Source organism: Dendrobates tinctorius, unplaced genomic scaffold (genome assembly GCF_039654945.1).
Source record: "Dendrobates tinctorius isolate UK_male_01 unplaced genomic scaffold, ASM3965494v1 ptg000143l, whole genome shotgun sequence".
Lineage (NCBI taxonomy): Eukaryota > Metazoa > Chordata > Amphibia > Anura > Dendrobatidae > Dendrobates > Dendrobates tinctorius.
The window spans coordinates 804938-828477 of record NW_027361810.1 but is presented as its reverse complement, the minus strand read 5'-3'; the positions used below and the strand labels follow the sequence as shown (position 1 = coordinate 828477).

General features: G+C 53.7%; 2 protein-coding genes across 7 annotated transcripts in view; one reads left to right on the top strand and one right to left on the bottom strand.

The window, feature by feature from the left end:
• SEC22A (SEC22 homolog A, vesicle trafficking protein) overlaps positions 1-7664 on the top strand; it is a 28801-nt gene extending 21137 nt beyond the window's left edge. For all 4 annotated transcript variants that reach the window (XM_073545272.1, XM_073545274.1, XM_073545275.1 and 1 more), the window contains exons 4-7: positions 4745-4924; positions 5480-5598; positions 6542-6604; positions 7268-7664. In XM_073545272.1, coding sequence (XP_073401373.1) covers positions 4745-4924; positions 5480-5598; positions 6542-6604; positions 7268-7468 — 563 coding nt within the window. In that variant the 3' untranslated portion in view covers positions 7469-7664. The remainder of the gene's footprint in view (positions 1-4744; positions 4925-5479; positions 5599-6541; positions 6605-7267) is intronic.
• A 983-nt stretch (positions 7665-8647) lies between these two features.
• Positions 8648-23540, bottom strand: part of ADCY5 (adenylate cyclase 5) — a 111911-nt gene continuing 97018 nt past the window's right edge. The window contains exons 11-22 of one of the 3 annotated variants that reach the window (XR_012220260.1): positions 23031-23128; positions 21206-21293; positions 20104-20220; positions 15592-15756; positions 15327-15502; positions 14554-14580; positions 13904-14036; positions 13541-13804; positions 13056-13260; positions 12533-12657; positions 9084-12446; positions 8648-8895 (exon numbers count right to left, since the gene is read on the bottom strand). Coding sequence is in view for 2 of the 3 variants with exons in the window: in XM_073545259.1 (XP_073401360.1) it covers positions 12318-12446; positions 12533-12657; positions 13056-13260; positions 13541-13804; positions 13904-14036; positions 14554-14580; positions 15327-15502; positions 15592-15756; positions 20104-20220; positions 21206-21293; positions 23031-23128 (1527 nt within the window). In the remaining variant the exon portion in view is untranslated. Of the gene's footprint in view, positions 12447-12532; positions 12658-13055; positions 13261-13540; positions 13805-13903; positions 14037-14553; positions 14581-15326; positions 15503-15591; positions 15757-20103; positions 20221-21205; positions 21294-23030; positions 23129-23540 lie in introns of all 3 variants that reach the window. The other 2 variants (XM_073545259.1, XM_073545260.1) reach the window with 2 other exon arrangements.

The window sequence follows — 23540 nt, the reverse complement described above, 5'->3', positions numbered from 1 at the left end:
CTCCCTGGGGGAGAGGAGGAGGAGGAGGAGGAGGAGCAGGAGGGAAGGCTGTGCTCCCTTGGGGAGAGGAGGAGGAGGAGGAGGAGCAGGAGGGAAGGCTGTGCTCCCTGGGGGAGAGGAGGAGGAGGAGCAGGAGGGAAGGCTGTGCTCCCTGGGGGAGAGGAGGAGGAGGAGCAGGAGGGAAGGCTGTCCTCCCTGGGGGAGAGGAGGAGGAGGAGGAGCAGGAGGGAAGGCTGTGCTCCCTGGGGGAGAGGAGGAGGAGGAGGAGCAGGAGGGAAGGCTGTGCTCCCTGGGGGAGAGGAGGAGGAGGAGCAGGAGGGAAGGCTGTGCTCCCTGGGGGAGAGGAGGAGGAGGAGGAGGAGGAGGAGGGAAGGCTGTGCTCCCTGGGGGAGAGGAGGAGGAGGAGCAGGAGGGAAGGCTGTGCTCCCTGGGGGAGAGGAGGAGGAGGAGCAGGAGGGAAGGCTGTGCTCCCTGGGGGAGAGGAGGAGGAGGAGCAGGAGGGAAGGCTGTGCTCCCTGGGGGAGAGGAGGAGGAGGAGGAGGAGGAGCAGGAGGGAAGGCTGTGCTCCCTGGGGGAGAGGAGGAGGAGGAGGAGGAGCAGCAGGAGGGAAGGCTGTGCTCCCTGGGGGAGAGGAGGAGGAGGAGGAGCAGTAGGGAAGGCTGTGCTCCCTGGGGGAGAGGAGGAGGAGGAGGAGCAGGAGGGAAGGCTGTGCTCCCTGGGGGAGAGGAGGAGGAGCAGGAGGGAAGGCTGTGCTCCCTGGGGGAGAGGAGGAGGAGGAGGAGCAGGAGGGAAGGCTGTGCTCCCTGGGGGAGAGGAGGAGGAGGAGGAGCAGGAGGGAAGGCTGTGCTCCCTGGGGGAGAGGAGGAGGAGGAGGAGGGAAGGCTGTGCTCCCTGGGGGAGAGGAGGAGGAGGAGGAGGAGGGAAGGCTGTGCTCCCTGGGGGAGGGGAAGAGGGAAGGCTGTGCTCCCTGGGGGAGAGGAGGAGGAGGGAAGGCTGTGCTCCCTGGGGGAGAGGAGGAGGAGGAGGAGGGAAGGCTGTGCTCCCTGGGGGAGAGGAGGAGGAGGAGGAGGGAAGGCTGTGCTCCCTGGGGGAGAGGAGGAGGAGGAGGAGGGAAGGCTGTGCTCCCTGGGGGAGAGGAGGAGGAGGAGGAGGGAAGGCTGTGCTCCCTGGGGGAGAGGAGGAGGAGCAGGAGGGAAGGCTGTGCTCCCTGGGGGAGGGGAAGAGGGAAGGCTGTGCTCCCTGGGGGAGGGGAAGAGGGAAGGCTGTGCTCCCTGGGGGAGAGGAGGAGGAGGAGGGAAGGCTGTGCTCCCTGGGGGAGAGGAGGAGGAGGAGGGAAGGCTGTGCTCCCTGGGGGAGAGGAGGAGGAGGAGGGAAGGCTGTGCTCCCTGGGGGAGAGGAGGAGGAGGAGGGAAGGCTGTGCTCCCTGGGGGAGAGGAGGAGGAGGAGGGAAGGCTGTGCTCCCTGGGGGAGAGGAGGAGGAGGAGGCAAGGCTGTGCTCCCTGGGGGAGGGGAAGAGGGAAGGCTGTGCTCCCTGGGGGAGGGGAAGAGGGAAGGCTGTGCTCCCTGGGGGAGAGGAGGAGGAGGGAAGGCTGTGCTCCCTGGGGGAGAGGAGGAGGAGGAGGAGGGAAGGCTGTGCTCCCTGGGGGAGAGGAGGAGGAGGAGGGAAGGCTGTGCTCCCTGGGGGAGAGGAGGAGGAGGGAAGGCTGTGCTCCCTGGGGGAGAGGAGGAGGAGGAGGAGGAGGGAAGGCTGTGCTCCCTGGGGGAGGGGAAGAGGGAAGGCTGTGCTCCCTGGGGGAGAGGAGGAGGAGGAGGGAAGGCTGTGCTCTCTGGGGGAGAGGAGGAGGAGGAGGGAAGGCTGTGCTCCCTGGGGGAGAGGAGGAGGAGGAGGGAAGGCTGTGCTCCCTGGGGGAGAGGAGGAGGAGGAGGGAAGGCTGTGCTCCCTGGGGGAGGGGAAGAGGGAAGGCTGTGCTCCCTGGGGGAGAGGAGGAGGAGGGGAGGCTGTGCTCCCTGGGGGAGAGGAGGAGGAGGGAAGGCTGTGCTCCCTGGGGGAGAGGAGGAGGAGGAGGAGGGAAGGCTGTGCTCCCTGGGGGAGAGGAGGAGGAGGAGGGAAGGCTGTGCTCCCTGGGGGAGAGGAGGAGGAGGGAAGGCTGTGCTCCCTGGGGGAGAGGAGGAGGAGGAGGGAAGGCTGTGCTCCCTGGGGGAGAGGAGGAGGAGGAGGAGGGAAGGCTGTGCTCCCTGGGGGAGAGGAGGAGGAGGAGGAGGGAAGGCTGTGCTCCCTGGGGGAGAGGAGGAGGAGGAGGAGGGAAGGCTGTGCTCCCTGGGGGAGAGGAGGAGGAGGGAAGGCTGTGCTCCCTGGGGGAGAGGAGGAGGAGGGAAGGCTGTGCTCCCTGGGGGAGAGGAGGAGGAGGGAAGGCTGTGCTCCCTGGGGGAGAGGAGGAGGAGGGAAGGCTGTGCTCCCTGGGGGGAGGGGAAGAGGGAAGGCTGTGCTCCCTGGGGGGAGGGGAAGAGGGAAGGCTGTGCTCCCTGGGGGGAGAGGAGGAGGAGGAGGGAAGGCTGTGCTCCCTAGGGGGAGAGGAGGAGGAGGGAAGGCTGTGCTCCCTGGGGGAGGGGAAGAGGGAAGGCTGTGCTCCCTGGGGGAGGGGAAGAGGGAAGGCTGTGCTCCCTGGGGGAGGGGAAGAGGGAAGGCTGTGCTCCCTGGGGGAGGGGAGGAGGGAAGGCTGTGCTCTCTGCGGGAGGGGAGGAGGGAAGGCTGTGCTCTCTGCGGGAGGGGAGGAGGGAAGGCTGTGCTCTCTGGGGGAGGGGAGGGGGGAGGCTGTGCTACCTGGGTGGGGACTGTGCTCCCTGGGGGGAGGGGAAGAGGGAAGGCTGTGCTCCCTGGGGGGAGGGGAAGAGGGAAGGCTGTGCTCCCTGGGGGGAGAGGAGGAGGAGGGAAGGCTGTGCTCCCTGGGGGGAGGGGAAGAGGGAAGGCTGTGCTCCCTGGGGGGAGAGGAGGAGGAGGGAAGGCTGTGCTCCCTGGGGGGAGAGGAGGAGGAGGAGGGAAGGCTGTGCTCCCTGGGGGAGGGGAAGAGGGAAGGCTGTGCTCCCTGGGGGGAGAGGAGGAGGAGGGAAGGCTGTGCTCCCTGGGGGGAGAGGAGGAGGAGGAGGGAAGGCTGTGCTCCCTGGGGGAGGGGAAGAGGGAAGGCTGTGCTCCCTGGGGGAGGGGAAGAGGGAAGGCTGTGCTCCCTGGGGGAGAGGAGGAGGAGGAGGAGGAGGAGGGAAGGCTGTGCTCCCTGGGGGAGAGGAGGAGGAGGAGGAGGGAAGGCTGTGCTCCCTGGGGGAGAGGAGGAGGAGGAGGAGGAGGGAAGGCTGTGCTCCCTGGGGGAGAGGAGGAGGAGGAGGAGGGAAGGCTGTGCTCCCTGGGGGAGAGGAGGAGGAGGAGGAGGAGGAGGAGGGAAGGCTGTGCTCCCTGGGGGAGAGGAGGAGGAGGAGGAGGAGGGAAGGCTGTGCTCCCTGGGGGAGAGGAGGAGGAGGAGGGAAGGCTGTGCTCCCTGGGGGAGAGGAGGAGGAGGAGGAGGAGGGAAGGCTGTGCTCCCTGGGGGAGAGGAGGAGGAGGAGGGAAGGCTGTGCTCCCTGGGGGAGAGGAGGAGGAGGAGGAGGGAAGGCTGTGCTCCCTGGGGGAGGGGAAGAGGGAAGGCTGTGCTCCCTGGGGGAGGGGAGGAGGGAAGGCTGTGCTCTCTGCGGGAGGGGAGGAGGGAAGGCTGTGCTCTCTGGGGGAGGGGAGGGGGGAGGCTGTGCTACCTGGGTGGGGACTGGGCTCCCTGGGGGGGAGGGGAAGAGGGAAGGCTGTGCTCCCTGGGGGGAGGGGAAGAGGGAAGGCTGTGCTCCCTGGGGGGAGAGGAGGAGGAGGGAAGGCTGTGCTCCCTGGGGGAGGGGAAGAGGGAAGGCTGTGCTCCCTGGGGGAGGGGAAGAGGGAAGGCTGTGCTCCCTGGGGGAGGGGAAGAGGGAAGGCTGTGCTCCCTGGGGGAGGGGAGGAGGGAAGGCTGTGCTCTCTGGGGGAGGGGAGGGGGGAGGCTGTGCTACCTGGGTGGGGACTGGGCTCCCTGGGGGGGAGGGGAAGAGGGAAGGCTGTGCTCCCTGGGGGGAGGGGAAGAGGGAAGGCTGTGCTCCCTGGGGGGAGAGGAGGAGGAGGGAAGGCTGTGCTCCCTGGGGGAGGGGAAGAGGGAAGGCTGTGCTCCCTGGGGGAGGGGAAGAGGGAAGGCTGTGCTCCCTGGGGGAGGGGAAGAGGGAAGGCTGTGCTCCCTGGGGGAGGGGAGGAGGGAAGGCTGTGCTCTCTGCGGGAGGGGAGGAGGGAAGGCTGTGCTCTCTGGGGGAGGGGAGGGGGGAGGCTGTGCTACCTGGGTGGGGACTGTGCTCCCTGGGGGGAGGGGGGCTGTGCTACAGTCGCCTGGTGAATACTCAGCAGGGAACAACCTCCAGAGCGGTCGGACGAGGCTGCGCTCATGTCTGAATTGGAGCCTTCTTTGTAAATCCCATCAAATGGTGGAAAGTCGAGCGGCTTACCCCTTAACGATCCTTCATGTGATCTCAGACAGACGGGACGATGTGGGATCGGGGCTCCGGGGCCTGTACTCCCTTCTTCTTTCTCCTTCCTCTCTGCCTACAACTTTTGCACAGTGCTGCAGAACATGGTGGCAGGACACATGAGGTGGGTGTCTCCATGTTGAGCGTAGACTTTACCTTGGACATTTTTACTTTGTGCCTCCAGATAATTTCATACAAAAGACGAAGCAGAGATTCAACAACCCTCGATCACTGACCACCAAGGTGAACCTTGCCGACATGCAGACAGAAATCCGACTGCGGCCCCCCTACCAGATCTTGCAGCAAGAGCTTGGCCTGGAGAACGGGATCAACCACCGGAGAGACCCGGCCTACAAGGGGATAGGTGAGCGACGGAGGGAGGATTTACCATTCTTTCCCTCAGTCAGTAACCACCGGTCCAGCATCCTGCAGCTTATGACCATGGGGCTGTCCAGGCAGTGTTGTCAAGACCCCGTGTCTGCCTCATGGGGGTGTAACCTACCCAGTCCTATGTAGTAAGACATCGTCCTCCTCTAAAGACCCCAGAAACCATGGACAATGTCCGTCATATCTGCCAGAGGGATCATCCAACCAAGGAGGCCTCCTGACAGCTCCTAATGCCACTTTCCTTATTAATAACACATGCACACTCCTCGAAACTGAGCGTCCATGTCTACGAGGGTCAGGAGAGAGGACGGATGGGCACCTTTACATTCTGCAGGTATTCAGACTTGAGGCCAATTTTGGTTAATGATGATCCCATAGTGATCTGCCTATCGGGGGGCGGACCCCATTGTTACTGCCTTTTCCAGAACAGTGAATTAAACAAAGGGGCTCCTTCTGTGTGTCCGCCGGTCCTGTGCCCACCGGTCCTTATCGCCAATCATTGCTGTCAGTCTAACTCTGCTTCTCCCATCAGCTCCTCACCAGCGGCTGGAGCCATTGACCTTGTCGGGGATAATCTCCGGTCTCCTCAGTCTGCTGTGCGCTGGACTCAACCTCATCCGTGGGTTCCACTCTGTGGAAAGTCTCCTGCAGGTACCGTGCAGAGTGTGAGGGGGGGGGGCGCAGGGTGTGAGGGGGGAGTGGGGGGGCACGGGAACGCAGCGTGTGATGGGGCCCGCAGCCTGGGGCTCTTTAATGCTCGGAGAATGTGTGAAGTCGCCCACCTCCACCAGATGGATGCACGCAGGGAACGCTTGCTGCAATGTGCTCGCACAGGACCCCGTCACTTATCGCTCATTGCCGCCATTATGCGTCCTCCGCAGTCACGTCATCTGGGCGAATGTAGAGGGGTGTAAAGGTGTCACCGGGCAGATAGCAGAAAACAGCAGCTGCCTGTGCCGACATTTCACAGTCCTGCAGGGTGACATGACGCCTCCTTACTGTGACTGTTCGTCAGCCGCCCCAATCTCTCCAGTAACCGGGGAAGGGGTCTTTTCTATGAATATAAAGGAAACATATTTTCCAGCCCTGTATCTGGCGCAACGCTGAATCGTGGCCTCCGCAGAAATCCTGACTGGCGCGTGCACCTGGCGTCACCAGAGATTGCTGGAGTCCTTTAATGACCCAGATAAAGACGGTGACAAATGTGGGCAGCGCTTCTGCGGGTCATCACCCGCGGTTGCTCGGTCGCATGCTGCGCCGATCGCGTCCTTGTATATTTGCCTCTCTTCATATATAAATCGGTTCCATTACACGAAGATCAGGCTCCTGTGACGTAGCCGCAGTGCCCCCTGCTGGACACACTCTGGTATTTCAGGCAAAGAGGTCGAATTTAGTTTTCTACTTTAAACATATGACAAAGCCACATAAGAATAATCCAAATTGTGGATGTTGGGGGCTGGGAACGTTTGGCTCGCTGAAACAGATAATACCGCCCCATTGTGCTGCACTATCCCACTGTACTCGACAGATGGGAGTAGTGATATATTATGGGTGAAACATGGACGTTTACTAATCGTGAAACTCTATATTGCAGAATAATGATGATGTCAGCTGTGTCATTGCCTTTTTCCTGGGAACAGCCGCCTGCCTATACCAGGTAATCGTATCAGAGGGGCTCCCTGTACACAAAGATACATAAGATCGTGCCTGCAGCCATCACTAGGGGGGGCACCCTGTATACAGAGATACATGATAAGATCCTACCTGCAGCCACCACTAGGGGGAGCTCCCTGTATACAGAGATACATGATAAGATCCTGTCTGCAGCCAACACTAGGGGGAGCTCCCTGTATACAGATACATAAGATCCTGTCTGCAGCCACCACTAGGGGGAGCTCCCTGTATACAGAGATACATAAGATCCTGTCTGCAGCCACCACTAGGGGGAGCTCCCTGTATACAGAGATACACGATAAGTTCCTGTCTGCAGCCACCACTAGGGGGAGCTCCCTGTATACAGAGATACATGATAAGATCCTGTCTGTAGCCACAACTAGGGGGAGCTCCCTGTATACAGAGATACATGATAAGATCCTGTCTGCAGCCACCACTAGGGGGACCTCCCTGTATACAGAGATACATAAGATCCTGTCTGCAGCCACCACTAGGGGGAGCTCTCTGTATACAGAGATACATGATAAGATCCTGTCTGCAGCCACCACTAGGGGGAGCTCCCTGTTTACAGAGATATATTCTGCTGTTCCATGCTTTGTGCTATTTCCCACACTGTCGCAGGTGTCAGCCGCTGTGTCTCTTGCAGTGTTACCTGTTTGTGTACAGCACCAGCTGGAGGAACATGAAGTCATTCCTGGCGTTCGGTCTGATCTGTCTGTGTAACATGTACCTCTATGAACTGCGTAATCTGTGGCAGCTCTTCTTCCACGTCACTGTCGGAGCTTTCACAACTCTCCAGATCCGACTGCGGCAGCCAGAAAGTAAATCTCCCGATTATAACGTCTGACCCTGGCGCCGTCCACTGTGCTGCTGGAAGAAGTGGTCGGTCTCCATAACATCTGCCTATTATTTTTTTTTTTTGCATCCAGTGCCAGCCGTGTGTTGGCGGCGGGGCTGTACCGCTGCCTGTCCCCGGCGTTATTGCCTTTGTGAGGCAGTCTATTCTTATTCCGTTTCTAACAAATAAAACGATTTTGTTCTGACCTCGTCCCGGTGTGAAATTCTGACATAAGGCGCCGACCAGAAAAGCGACCGCGGCGTATCACCTGCGTGCTGTGTGTGTCACACTAATGCCCTGTTCACTGACAGCAAGGAAGAATTCAAGCACAATGTTTATTACATAGTTGCAGAACTTTTGCTTACGCAAGTATGGACAGCAACTTATTTACATGGGACTGCACTAGGTTTGCAAGGACTGCTGCCGTTCTCTTGGGGAGGGATCGGTAGTGGTTTTCGTCGTCCTTCACCTCTCTTTATCCAATCAGTTTCGTTTCTTCACCTGATCCTCATGTCATCTCCAGTAGTCGCATCCATCTGCTGCTTTCCTGTTAACTCTCAGGCTTCTGTATGGGGCACATGCACTGCAGATCTTTACTACCATTCACCATTAATCCTGCAGATGGATTGTCAGTTTTAGGATCGATCAGTGCCGGTGGGAGTGTTGAAGGGATCATCGGCTGGAGTGCTGGTGGGAGGACCGGCTGAAGGACAGGACCAACACTCTTCTGCTGTGGTGGGACGGATTAGTCCCCCCATCTTTGAAGCTGCTTCCTCAAATGACTGGTACAACCCGGGCCTAAAGAATGAATATTCCATCACACAGATTGTCTCTGCCTTGATGGAGGCTGATGTTGCTTGCCATAGATCCATTCTTCCTTGTAGCTCCAGTTATGTTGTGTAGGGCAAGAGTTCCGTTGAGTCCTCTCCAATTACCTCTGGAGCTGCATTCACCATTCTGCTGGTTCTGTGTACACCACTGCCCCCTGCTGATTCATTTTACCGAGAATGATCTTCGGTGGTGCACTGTGATATACTCTGTGCGGACAGGTAGTAGGGAGCAGAATTATAAATGCAGCTCTGGATGGGACTGCAGGATGTCTATTTAATGTGCAGACAGTGGAGGTCCTGGAGACAGGGGAGGTCCTGCAGAGCGTCCTCTCCCCGACCCACAAATAAACCACAAGGACAGCAGTAAAACAGCATTTAATGTAGATGTTTAGTTTCCATGGGAACTCAACGCTGCACCAAATGACCAACAAGACGTCGCCAATGTGGGAGTGGCCCGCGAGACGGTATGGAGGGTACAGGACCTGGGGGTGTGCATGTATCAATGTGGGAGTGGCCCGCTACCACGGTGTGGAGGGTACCAGACCTGGGGGTCTGCATATACCAGTGTGGGTGTGGCCCACAAGCACAGTGCGGAGGGTACAGGACCTGGGGGGTCTGCATATGCCAGTGTGGGTGTGGCCCACAAGCACGGTGCGGAGGGTACAGGACCTGGCGGTATGCATGTACCAATGTGGGAGCAGCCCGCAAGCAAAGTGCGGAGGGTGCAGGACCTGGGGGGTCTGCATGTACCAATGTGGGAGCAGCCCGTGAGCACAGTACGGAGGATACAGGACCTGGGGGACTGCATGTGCAAATGTGGGAGCAGCCCGCAAGCAAAGTGCAGAGGGTACAGGACCTGGGGGGGTCTGCATGTACCAATGTGGGAGTGGCCCGTGAGCACAGTACGGAGGATACAGGACCTGGGGGTTCTGTATGTACAAATGTGGGCACGAGCAGTGGGCTGAGGGTACGGGACCTAAGGGGGTCTACATGTACCAATGTGGGTGAGGCCCACGAGCACAGTGCAGAAGGTACAGGACCTGGGGGGTCTGTATGTACCAATGTGGACCAGACCCGCAAGCACAGTGCGGAGGGTACAGAACCTGGGGGGTCTGCATGTGCCAATGTGGGCAAGACCAACGAGCACTGTGCGGAGGGTACGAGACCTAAGGGGGTCTGCATGTACCAATGTGGGTGAGGCCTGCGAGCACAGTGCGGAGGGTACGGGATGTGTGGGGTCTGCATGTACCAATGTGGGTGAGGCGCGTGAGCACAGTGCGGCGGGTACGGGACCTAAGGGGGTCTGCATGTACCAATGTGGGTGAGGCGCGCGAGCTCAGTGCAGAGGGTACGGGACCTAAACGGGTCTGCATGTACCAATGTGGGTGAGGCCCACGAGCACAGTGCGGAGGGTACGGGACATGCGTGGTCTGCATGTACCAATGTGGGTGAGGCCTGCGAGCACAGTGCGGAGGGTACGGGATGTGTGGGGTCTGCATGTACCAATGTGGGTGAGGCGCGCGAGCTCAGTGCAGAGGGTACGGGACCTAAACGGGTCTGCATGTACCAATGTGGGTGAGGCCCACGAGCACAGTGCGGAGGGTACGGGACATGCGTGGTCTGCATGTACCAATGTGGGTGAGGCCTGCGAGCACAGTGCGGAGGGTACGGGACATGCGTGGTCTGCATGTACCAATGTGGGTGAGGCCTGCGAGCACAGTGCGGAGGGTACGGGATGTGTGGGGTCTGCATGTACCAATGTGGGTGAGGCGCGTGAGCACAGCGCAGAGGGTACGGGACCTAAACGGGTCTGCATGTACCAATGTGGGTGAGGCCCACGAGCTCAGTGCAGAGGGTACGGGACATGCGTGGTCTGCATGTACCAATGTGGGTGAGACCCACGAGCACAGTGCGGAGGGTACGGGACATGCGTGGTCTGCATGTACCAATGTGGGTGAGGCCTGCGAGCACAGTGCGGAGGGTACGGGATGTGTGGGGTCTGCATGTACCAATGTGGGTGAGGCGCGTGAGCACAGCGCAGAGGGTACGGGACCTAAACGGGTCTGCATGTACCAATGTGGGTGAGGCCCGCAAGCACAGTGCGGAGGGTACGGGACCTAAGGGGGTCTGCATGTACCAATGTGGGTGAGACCCGCGAGCACAGCGCGGAGGGTACGGGACCTAAGGGGGTCTGCATGTACCAATGTGGGTGAGGCCCGCGAGCACAGCGCGGAGGGTACGGGACCTAAGGGGGTCTGCATGTACCAATGTGGGTGAGGCTCGCGAGCACAGCGCGGAGGGAACGGGACGTGGGTGGTCTGCATGTACCAATGTGGGTGAGGCCCGCGAGCACAGCGCGGAGGGAACGGGACGTGGGTGGTCTGCATGTACCAATGTGGGTGAGGCCCGCGAGCACAGCGCGGCGGGAACGGGACGTGGGTGGTCTGCATGAACCAATGTGGGTGAGGCCCGCGAGCACACTGCAGAGGGTACGGGACATGCGGCATATGCATGTGCCAATGTGGGCTTTGCACAGATGGAAGCGTTTAACAGAGTGAATTTTAAATAATGCAACAAAGGTTTCCGAAGATTTATAGCGATGTGAACGCGTCACCTAAATGGAAAGACCGGGCAGCTTCATGGGAAGACAATATACAACCGGCGCCATATCCCCGTCACTGCCTGCAGGATAAGACGACATTCTGCCAGGAGCGACTGCTAGACAGATATCACCATCAGTGGCCCAACAGCCGCCCTCCACGAGCTGCGATGCCACCCATGGGCCCGGCTGTGGTAATGTGAGCCACTGTTTCAATACACCATCCAGGTGATACTTAAATGTGAATGAGGGCTTAAAAATTTAGATTTGCATTTGGAAACGCCTTCGTGTTTAGGGTTTGCTGCATTTTTGTACTTGTGACTTGCAACAAAAAAAGTGATTGTAAAAAAAAAAAAACCGTGATGCAATTGTCCAGCGGCAGAAATCAGTACAAAACCAAATGCACCACCCAGTTTTGCAGCACTTTCTCTGGCGTAGCTGGTGTTTGATTTACGTTCTGACACCGAGAACGGGTCATTAACGTAACCTGCCCCCGTAACGATCTGCCCCATCTGTGCCGATAACGTGATCCGCCCGAGTAACGATCCGCCCCATGTGTGCCGATAACGTGATCCACCCCAGTAACGATCCACCCCATGTGTGCCGATAACGTGATCCGCCCCATCTGTGCCGATAACGTGATCCGCCCCAGTAACGATCCGCCCCGTCTGTGCTGATAATTGCAGTATTCGGGGAGCGCTTACATTCTGCTGTATACCGCGCTGCTCGTGAAACTGCCGGGTCTGGAAGCTGAGAAATAAGAAGCGACTGGTTCTATCCTGGATGGAAAAGCGCTGTGTGCTCCGATCACTCGGCGTCAGCCTCGTATAGAATTTACAAAATATATCCTCTGGTTTGTTTTTTTTTTTCTAGATCTTCCACTAAAATATAACAAAATAAAATTACAAAAAGGTGCAGATCTCATGGCGGGTCCAGAGCATGGCCCTAAAGTGGGAAGCACCCACCACGGGGAGGAGACGCCCACACCCACCCACAGCCTGGCTTCCTCGGCATGTACGGGTGACGGGGTCACGCTCTAGCAATAGAGAGATTTGTGTCCTGCCAAGTGTGGTGTCAGGTAGTGAGAAGGTTCCTATTGCCTGGGGTCTGGTCACAAGGGAAAGGCCGTAGGGCGGTTGTGATGCATTTCGATTAATTTCTAGTCCGCCATGTACATTACCGTCGGTCTGGTACCGTAATACATTCCTTCCTTCATAGAGGAAATCAATGAGTCGTTTCAATAAATATTTCCTTCCTCTGCTTGTCTCCTGTGCTGAAGTTTATACCTTCGTCATTATCTTTGGTCGATCACCGTCAGCCTGACGGAGCTCCTGGGTCGCGTGGCTGCTCGCAGCCGTGTTGGCTCCTCGCCGGCAGGTACGGTGGACATATATCAGTGCACGGTGGTAGCTGAGCTTCTCCTGCATTGCTAACTGCTCGAGGGTCCTTCATTTAGAAAATAAGTGGTCATCTCGCCTTTGCCTTTCACTTTGACCACCCCTCGGCACTCCAGCGAGTAATTACAGGCGGCCAGCACCTGCTGGAGATCAGCGGTGACCTGAAACAAAACAGCAGCACTGAGCAAAGGAGCAGAAAGCAGCCAAATCTCAGCAGCACAGGGAGGGTCCAGCAGCCATTACCCACCTGAATCCGCTCAGGGACGCCAGTGCTGTCCATGCGACTCGCCACATTGACGGTGTTTCCCCAAATATCGTACTGGGGTTTCCGAGCTCCTATGACACCAGCAACCACAGGCCCGATGTTCAGTCCTGAGAAACAACAGCTGACGTCAGCTTCATGTGATATTTATGGGGCGTGCGGTGCCCACACTTCATCTACTGGTGCCAGCTGTCACCCATTACTCAGCGAGCGCAGACTGGGGAAGCTGAGATATGAGCTGCTGTATGTCAGATGCTCAGTATGGAGAGAGGCAGGAAGGGAAGCGCTGACCTATGACCGATGCAAATCCAACTCAGTGTGTAATAATCTGACAAACAGCAGCCTAAATCTCAGCTTCAGTTTAAAATATTAGCGCAACTCAAACCTCAAAAGAATAGTCCTGGAAAAAACGATCCACAGTGTACTGGCTGGCACAGGGCCGGTGGGCGTGGACACAGGGGATGAGTTTTCAGCTGCTCCCGACCCTCCCCTTCCCCTCTGCACCCACCGATTTTCATCTGGAAGTTGTTGAATGAGTGCTCGTTGATGTATTTCATCTGATCCATCAGTCTCATTGCGTAATCCGCCAGCGCCTTGATGTGCGACTTTCCCGCCTTGTCATAAGTCGTGTCGTTCAGTCCTGAAGCCGCCATATAGGTGCTGCCGATGGTCTTGATCTTCTCCAGCTGCCGGAACTCGTCCTCACTGATGATCTGTGAAAAGTCCGAGAGCCGTCATTAGTACATGAGCAGTGGGGTCACGGGGTCTGCACCCTGCTGCAAGGTGCTGTGGGACACGTAGTGCTTACTCCGTAAGGGCAGCGATCAAGATTCAAGACCCCGAGGGCAAAGTCATGGCAGAGCAGTCAGTGCAGCTCTGGGTGTGAGTAGGACTGGGAGTGATCTTTAGGACTGGTTCGCACACAGGAGAATTTGCACAGAATTTGGATCTAGAACAACCAGCGATAAATGACCAAGTCTCTTCCAGCCTCACCTCATCAAAGTCGGCGATGATCTCGTTGAGAAGCCGCAGACACTCCACACCTTCATTGTTGGCCTCAAGTTCCACGTAGAATTCAGAGAAGTTACTGATGGATGCGAACATGACGGCCACGCACTCACAGGACTGGTAATACAGCTCGTCGTTCCGCCGCTCCCGTGCCAGGAAGTGCGCCGCCACGTCCTTCGGGAGAATGTTGTGCAGGAGACGGCGGTTGTAGGCCTGCAGCTCCTCCATCTCCTCCTTCTCCTCGGTGGCCTGGAAGACAAGATAGGTTCGAGATCCAGGAGAGAAATTGGGGCCGTGCCCCTCGGGCGGACAGGTGACATGACCCCATAGCTGACCGCCGTCCTGTACCTGAAGCTTCCAAAGAAAGTCCAGCCGGGCCGTGGACTCCACCTGCTGAGCGTGGAGGTAGAGCGCTAGCACGAAGACGCTGATGATCACCGGCGTGGAGATCTTCAGGGTGACTCTGGGAACGCCGTCCACGCTGTGGAGACATAAGAGACGTCTAAGCAGTGGCCGCTGCCGGTAGTAATGCCGCTATCGGTATACCATCCGGGGGGGGACGGTAACATCCCGACAGTGCAGGAGGTGGTGGGATTACCACCCCGTGGGCAAAGTCACAATGTCCAGAGGTTTAGTTGGAGGACTGTGGGATGAGATCTCCTCACCGTCCCTATAAGACCCATCTGCTCCATGCTCCGAACCGGCAGCAATCAAACCTCTACTGCTACCAATTCCTAAAAGGGATATTCGGAATCCTGCTCCCACAGCTGAGAGCTGGTTACAGTGTATCAGCGCCAACCTCCTTAATAGGTGCGCTTCTCCTAATAAATCCGCTGCAGGAACTGAATCTTGTGGCTAATGCATTCTTTTGTTTGTTTGTTCTTTATTTCAAAAGATGTGAAAAGTTGTTAATTTTGGGATAAAAAGGCGATTTTTCCAGTAAAATGCACGAATGACATCCTCAGTATTAGGCAGAACGCCGAGGCCGCGCTTCTTACCAGTTCATGGTGGAGTTGGATACTTCGCTGTAAGAGAAGAAGCAGAAGAGAATCAGTACCAGGTGATGGCGGATCATCACCCTGCAGCACTGCACTACCAGCACTAGATGGCGCCATCCTCACAGCTATCACAGTACATAACCCGGATCCACTGGTAACATTTCTCCATGCAGACGGTGACATGTCGTGCCTGACATGCCGAGGTGATCGTCAGGTTTGCAGGTCACTCTCCACAAGGGAAACTGTTACCCCTTGGATCCCGGTCAGACGCCTCTCACACAGCCAAACCAGATCTCACACTTTGCACTGATGAGGGGCAGTACCCCGAAACACCGTGTCTGCTAATTGGTTTTTATCCTAAGTCATATGACAAGGCTTATTGGGGGGAGCGATATTGACTTTTAGGATTGCTACTTCCTATAGGTGGCGCTAGAGTTCTACTCCTCTTCCCTCTGAATAGACAATTTGCACTACCTACGCAGCGGTCGGCCGCACAGAACAGGCAGACGTCGGACCTCAGTCCACAGACTCCCTACAGCCAGTCAGCACCTAGAATACAGGGGGCAGATAGTTCTCTACAAAGCCTGTGAAATGAGGACACATGCCAATGCAAATCACAAGGACAATCTCTGCAGGCACTGATCAAAGGTGATGCTGGGAGATTTCAGCTCTGAAGCCAGTAGAATTGTGAGTGCTGCTCTGGAGCATAAGTAATATGCTGCAGATGATAACATGCGAGTTCCTCTTATAGAAATGCCAGGACTGATACTCACATCCCATTGGCTGCCACCAGCAGATCTGCGTTATCAAACAGCGCCACCTGCGGGACCTCCACGATAATGACGTAGACGAGCTCGATGATCAGCATCAGAATGAGCTTCCCAATGCTGCTGATCTGGAGAAAGACGGAGCAGGCCAGGAGGCTGAGCAGGACGCAGGACGTGAAGTACTGTCAGAAGACACCAGGCCTGGATCATTACCATTCATGTCCTGGCCTTATAAAGCCCCCATGTGCCATCAAGAGGGATCACAGCTTACCTCTGGAAAGTTGCAGTTGGGGGTCGGGTCCCCGCAGAATCCACCCTCAGTAGACAGGCTGTAATTAAAGGCAGAGTTCCTGACCAGACACGGGGTCACACTGTTCAGGGGGACGCTATACTCGGCAGCGAGGCAACTCCTCAGATCGGTATTACTGCACATGAACTGGAAGATGAGGAATGTTAGGTATGAGCAGCCTGAGAGCTAACAGAAAGCCAGCAGAATAGTGACTGCAGCTCTGGGGGACAATACACAATATAACAGCAGAATAGTGACTGCAGCTCTGGGGGACAATACACAATATAACAGCAAAACAGTGACTGCAGCTCTGGGGGACAATACACAATATAACAGCAGAACAGTGACTGCAGCTCTGGGGGACAATACACAATATAACAGCAAAACAGTGACTGCAGCTCTGGGGGACAATACACAATATAACAGCAGAACAGTGACTGCAGCTCTGGGGGACAATACACAATATAACAGCAGAACAGTGACTGCAGCTCTGGGGGACAATACACAATATAACAGCAGAACAGTGACTGCAGCTCTGGGGGACAATACACAATATAACAGCAGAACAGTGACTGCAGCTCTGGGGGACAATACACAATATAACAGCAGAACAGTGACTGCAGCTCTGGGGGACAATATACAATATAACAGCAGAACAGTGACTGCAGCTCTGGGGGACAATACACAATATAACAGCAGAACAGTGACTGCAGCTCTGGGGGACAATACACACTATAACAGCAGAATAGTGACTGCAGCTCTGGGGGACAATACACACTAATAAAGTGACGAAGGACGCCAGTTCCGAAACGCGCGTCGGGGAGTGCCGGGCATTACTTTAGAGGCTGTCATTATATCACGGGTATGTAACATCTTTAATCGGCTCACACATTATTGAGTATTATGTTATGGGTTATCACTTTGGGATGTGAGTCTACCACAATGGCACATTATTGATGTAGAATTATATTAGTTTTATAACCCAACTGTGGGTATAATCACTTTTGTGTTATATATATATATATTTTTTGTTTAAATATATCACTGTTTATAGTTATGCACATTTGTTATACCAATATGTGTGTGAGGCTGTGATAGATCATTAACCTACTACAATCTTTTGACAGGCCTCTTTTATTATTAATTTTTCATATATATATGTTATGATTTTAGATTAATATTTTGTATGTCCTTGGCACTTGTTTGCACAAGTTTTTAATTGCCTAAATCCGATTTATTAAAGATTATATAATATTTTAGATATATTGTGTCCTATTGTTTTATTGAATTGTCCATACATAGTGGTTTGTTTTACCATAGAATTGAATGGTCTCCATTCAAATTTTGTGACATATCAGGAAGGCTGGTTGATTGGAGCTGTATGAATATTTGCACGAGTTAATTCAATTATTCATTATATGTTGATTATATGTAGATTGGTGCAATTTTATACATTTTAAATTATATTATTTCTTTCTGCTGTGTTCATTTGTTTGACAATATAACAGCAGAACAGTGACTGCAGCTCTGGGGGACAATACACAATATAACAGCAGAACAGTGACTGCAGCTCTGGAGGTTAACACACGATATAACAGCAGAATAGTGACTGCAGCTCTGGGGGACAATCTAATATATAAAGCTCAAGTGTGTGTGTGTGTGTGTGTGTGTGTGTGTGTGTGTGTGTGTGTGTGTGTGTGTGTGTGTGTGTGTGTGTGTGTGTCCGGGATAGGCATCCGCACCGTCGCAGCTAGAACCACAATATTTGGCACAGTCACACGTCTGGACCCCGAGAGTGTCCTTGGCTATGTTGTGAGGCGAAATTTTAACCCCACGCGTTCCAATTCACCAAACAATTTTGCCCCTATCTACATAATGGGGAAAAAGTGTGTGTATCAAGCCCCGCCCCTCATTATGATGTCATAATGGTTGACTATGGGATGGAGGATGTGTGACGGGTATATGGGCACGGGACTATGGGATGGAGGATATGTATGATGGGTATATGGGCACGGGACTATGGGATGGAGGATATGTATGATGGGTATATGGGCACTGGACTATGGGATGGAGGATGTGTGATGGGTATATGGGCACTGGACTATGGGATGGGGGATATGTATGACGGGTATATGGGCACGGGACTATGGGATGGAGGATGTGTGATGGGTATATGGGCACTGGACTATGGGATGGGGGATATGTATGATGGGTATATGGGCACGGGACTATGGGATGGAGGATGTGTGATGGGTATATGGGCACTGGACTATGGGATGGAGGATATGTATGACGGGTATATGGGTACGGGACTATGGGATGGAGGATATGTATGATGGGTATATGGGCACTGGATTATAGGATGGAGGATGTGTGATGGGTATATGGACACGACTATGGGATGGAGGATATGTATGACGGGTATATGGGCACGGGACTATGGGATGGAGGATATGTATGATGGGTATATGGGCACGGGACTATGGGATGGAGGATGTGTGATGGGTATATGGGCACGGGACTATGGGATGGAGGATATGTATGACGGGTATATGGGCACGGGACTATGGGATGGAGGATATGTATGACGGGTATATGGGCATGGGACTATGGGATGGAGGATGTGTGATGGGTATATAGACACGACTATGGGATGGAGGATATGTATGATGGGTATATGGGCACTGGACTATGGGATGGAGGATATGTATGATGGGTATATGGGCACTGGACTATGGGATGGAGGATATGTATGACGGGTATATGGGCACGGGACTATGGGATGGCGGATATATATGATGGGTATATGGGCACGGGACTATGGGATGGATGATGTGTGATGGGTATATGGGCACGGGACTATGGGATGGAGGATATGTATGATGGGTATATGGGCACGGGACTATGGGATGGAGGATATGTATGATGGGTATATGGGCACTGGATTATAGGATGGAGGATGTGTGATGGGTATATGGACACGACTATGGGATGGAGGATATGTATGACGGGTATATGGGCACGGGACTATGGGATGGAGGATATGTATGATGGGTATATGGGCACGGGACTATGGGATGGAGGATGTGTGATGGGTATATGGGCACGGGACTATGGGATGGAGGATATGTATGACGGGTATATGGGCACGGGACTATGGGATGGAGGATATGTATGACGGGTATATGGGCATGGGACTATGGGATGGAGGATGTGTGATGGGTATATGGACACGACTATGGGATGGAGGATATGTATGATGGGTATATGGGCACTGGACTATGGGATGGAGGATATGTATGATGGGTATATGGGCACTGGACTATGGGATGGAGGATATGTATGACGGGTATATGGGCACGGGACTATGGGATGGCGGATATATATGATGGGTATATGGGTACGGGACTATGGGATGGATGATGTGTGATGGGTATATGGGCACTGGACTATGGGATGGAGGATATGTATGACGGGTATATGGGCATGGGACTATGGGATGGCGGATATATATGATGGGTATATGGGCACGGGACTATGGGATGGATGATGTGTGATGGGTATATGGGCACTGGACTATGGGATGGAGGATATGTATGACGGGTATATGGGCATGGGACTATGGGATGGAGGATGTGTGATGGGTATATGGGCACTGGATTATGGGATGAAGGATATGTATGATGGGTATATGGGCACTGGATTATGGGATGGAGGATATGTATGATGGGTATATGGGAACAGGACTATGGGATGGTGGATATGTATGATGGGTATATGGGCACGGGACTATGGGATGGAGGATGAGTGATGGGCATATGGGCACTGGACTATGGGATGGAGGATATGTATGATGGTTATATGGGCACTGGACTATGGGATGGAGGATATGTATGATGGGTATATGGGCACGGGACTATGGGATGGCGGATGTGTGATGGGTATATGGGCACTCGACTATGGGATGGCGAATATGTATGATGGGTATATGGGCACGGGCCTATGGGATGGTGGATATGTATGATGGGTATATGGGCACGGGACTATGGGATGGAGGATAATTATAATTTGCTATAACTAACCACAGTTAGTTACTATGCCCGGGCAGCGCCGGGCTCTTCAGCTAGTACACAATATAACAGCAGAATAGTGACTGCAGCTCTGGAGGTTAACACACGATATAACAGCAGAATAGTGACTGCAGCTCTGGAGGTTAACACATGATATAACAGCAGAATAGTGACTGCAGCTCTGGAGGTGACTGGAGGATGAGACACGATAGAACAACAGAATAGTGACTGCAGCTCTGCAGGATGAGACATGATTAAACAGCAGAATAGTGACTGCAGGTCTGGAGGATAAGGAATGATGTAACAGCAGAATAGTGAGTACAGCTCTGGAGGATAAAAGTTCCATTATCTGTGGATGTAGCCTGTGGCCGCTCTAGGTGCCACATTGTGACAGATCCTCCTCGGTGTTATCGTTCATTCTTACCATGTTAATAAATGAAGCAAGGAAGACGAGGATTATGGTTACGATTCCCACCGCCGTGCTGTTAATCCGAGATTGCACAATCTTTTTAGATAAAGTCTGGAGCGGAGCTGGGAAGAGCTGCAGAAGGAAACGGATCAGAGGTTACACCGACACCAGGAGCCAAAGCACTTCCAATCTAGTGCTGTCAGTCCTCGACCTGTTATAATGTATCAGTGTGAACAATGCTCTGTGAGCTACACACCGCAGCAGCACACATCCTGGGGGGTTTTAGACTGATCACTGCACTGTTACATTGTAACAAGCTGTCAGCTGTATTTCAGGTTTATCACTAGGGAGGCAGGACTTAGCTGACTCCTGCAGATACGGAGTATCCTATAGAAGGAGGAGGGGAAGCGCGAGAGTTTATGGGACCCTCCAGGAGGTTTCTCCCTCCCCCAACCCCCGAGACGCAGACATGGAAAATGTTGCAGCCTGTGGCGGCCTATTAGGAGGTTTTCCATCACAGCCTCAGAATATTCCGAGCGCCTCGGGTCTCTGAATGTTCTGTGTCCGGTGACTGCAGGGGATAATTTTATTACATGTCGCCTCTGGTCTGGGGACATTTATTGGGTAATGGATCTCAATTTCCCACTCGTCAGCATTAAATGTCGCTCAGACAGACAGAAATAAATGATGGCGACTCATAAAATGATAATCAAATGACTGAGAAAAGAAAAAGCAAACAAAGAGGAGCGCGAGGCGGAGGAAGGACTACAAGTCCGCACACTTCTGTACCAAGAACAGGTCTCTTGTTAGGGAAACCGCTGCGGACAATCTGCTCATTTTTTAATGCACGTTTGTTGCGTCATTTTAATGATTTTCATGTTCTTTTGAATGTGCATGACGGCGCGGCAAACACCACATCTGTTTGGCGGTAAAATCCTCCCTGCCAGTCAGAGAGCCGCGGTTCCCACGCTATCAAAAGACAGCAGGAGCGCTCAGCTGTGATCGGAGGTATATGGTTTACCTCCGGTCACTGGTGTCAGCGGATGCGACTACTGAGCCCATCATCCGACTCCTACAGCCGCTAATTACAGTGAGAGCACAGGTCGAGTCCACTCACCTTGATACAGGAGTAGATCAGGGAGACGCTCAGCACGATGAGGAGGATGAGGAAGCAGGCGAGAAAGAAGCCCAGCATGAAGGTGGAGCTGCAATCACAGACAGGGGGGGGCTGTTATTACAGACCGGACCCTCAGAACTAGCACCTGGACCAGACTATAGACACAACGTCCCCTCACGCTAAAGGTGCTCCCCAAAACCACACTGATGACCATCTGGCTCCTGAGATACCATGAGCACAACCTCAGAAAACACTGAGAACACCCACTTATGACAAATGTTAACCTGTAAGTGACTCCACAACAGAGAGGAGGAATAGAGAAACGTCTCCTTATTCCAAACGTCTCCTTAATCCAACGTCGCCTTATTCCAAACGTCGCTTTATTTCAAACGTCGCCTTATTCCAAACGTCGCCTTATTCCAAACGTCGCCTTATTCCAAACGTCGCCTTATTCCAAACGTCGCCTTATTCCAAACGTCGCCTTATTCCAAACGTCGCCTTATTCCAAACGTCGCCTTATTCCAAACGTCGCTTTATTCCAAACGTCGCTTTATTCCAAACGTCGCCTTATTCCAAACGTCGCCTTATTCCAAACGTCGCCTTATTCCAAACGTCGCCTTATTCCAAACGTCGCCTTATTCCAAACGTCGCCTTATTCCAAACGTCGCCTTATTCCAAACGTCTCCTTATTCCAAACGTCGCCTTATTCCAAACGTCTCCTTATTCCAAACGTCTCTTTATTCCAAACGTCTCCTTATTCCAAACGTCTCCTTATTCCAAACGTCTCTTTATTCCAAACGTCGCTTTATTCCAAACGTCGCCTTATTCCAAACGTCGCCTTATTCCAAACGTCGCCTTATTCCAAACGTCGCCTTATTCCAAACGTCGCCTTATTCCAAACGTCGCCTTATTCCAAACGTCTCCTTATTCCAAACGTCTCCTTATTCCAAACGTCGCCTTATTCCAAACGTCGCCTTATTCCAAACGTCGCCTTATTCCAAACGTCGCCTTATTCCAAACGTCGCCTTATTCCAAACGTCGCCTTATTCCAAACGTCGCCTTATTCCAAACGTCGCCTTATTCCAAACGTCGCCTTATTCCAAACGTCGCCTTATTCCAAACGTCGCCTTATTCCAAACGTCGCCTTATTCCAAACGTCGCCTTATTCCAAACGTCTCCTTATTCCAAACGTCGCCTTATTCCAAACGTCTCCTTATTCCAAACATCTCTTTATTCCAAACGTCTCCTTATTCCAAACGTCTCCTTATTCCAAACGTCTCTTTATTCCAAACGTCGCTTTATTCCAAACGTCGCCTTATTCCAAACGTCGCCTTATTCCAAACGTCGCCTTATTCCAAACGTCGCCTTATTCCAAACGTCGCCTTATTCCAAACGTCGCCTTATTCCAAACGTCGCCTTATTCCAAACGTCGCCTTATTCCAAACGTCTCCTTATTCCAAACGTCGCCTTATTCCAAACGTCTCCTTATTCCAAACATCTCTTTATTCCAAACGTCTCCTTATTCCAAACGTCTCCTTATTCCAAACGTCTCTTTATTCCAACGTCGCCTTATTCCAAACGTCGCTTTATTCCGCTCTGCACCAATATTACATCCTGTGTCCAGTTCAACGTGGTGAAAGATGACATCTAGCAGTACCAGGTTCAGCCACTAGAGAGTGTACAGTGCTGTGCTGCTCGGTCATGTGCTGTGAACCCGCCGGGGGACCGGTATCAGCCTATCGGTGGGCAACGGGATGTCGGACCCCACTCATATTAATGATCTTCTCTAATCCGAGCTCCAGGAACCCCCTCAAGTTTAACTTACTGTGGAACGATGATGATCTGCACAAAACAGATGAAGAGGAAGACTATAAACGCACACGAGACGTAGGCACCAAACCGATCATCCACCTGCTTGGAATACTGCAGACAAAAGGGAGGATCAGAAAGCTCAAAACATACCAAGGCACTACAACTCCCAGCACAACACCCGTCCCTCATGGTGCTATGGTCACACATTGTGTTTTGCTGCTGTGTTTTTTCTAATGGTTTAATGGATGGGTCTTACATTACAAGCAAAATCTGTGAGATTTCAGAAATCAATGCGGACATTGGTTTTATTTTCCTGACTGATTTGGAAAATTAAAAACATAAAAAAAACATATAAAAAACATACAGCGGGGCAAAAAAGTATTTAGTCAGTTTGCAATAGTGCAAGTTCCACCACTTAAAAAGATGAGAGGCGTCTGTAATTTACATCATAGGTAGACCTCAACTATGGGAGACAAACTGAGAAAAAAAAATCCAGAAAATCACATTGTCTGTTTTTTTTTCA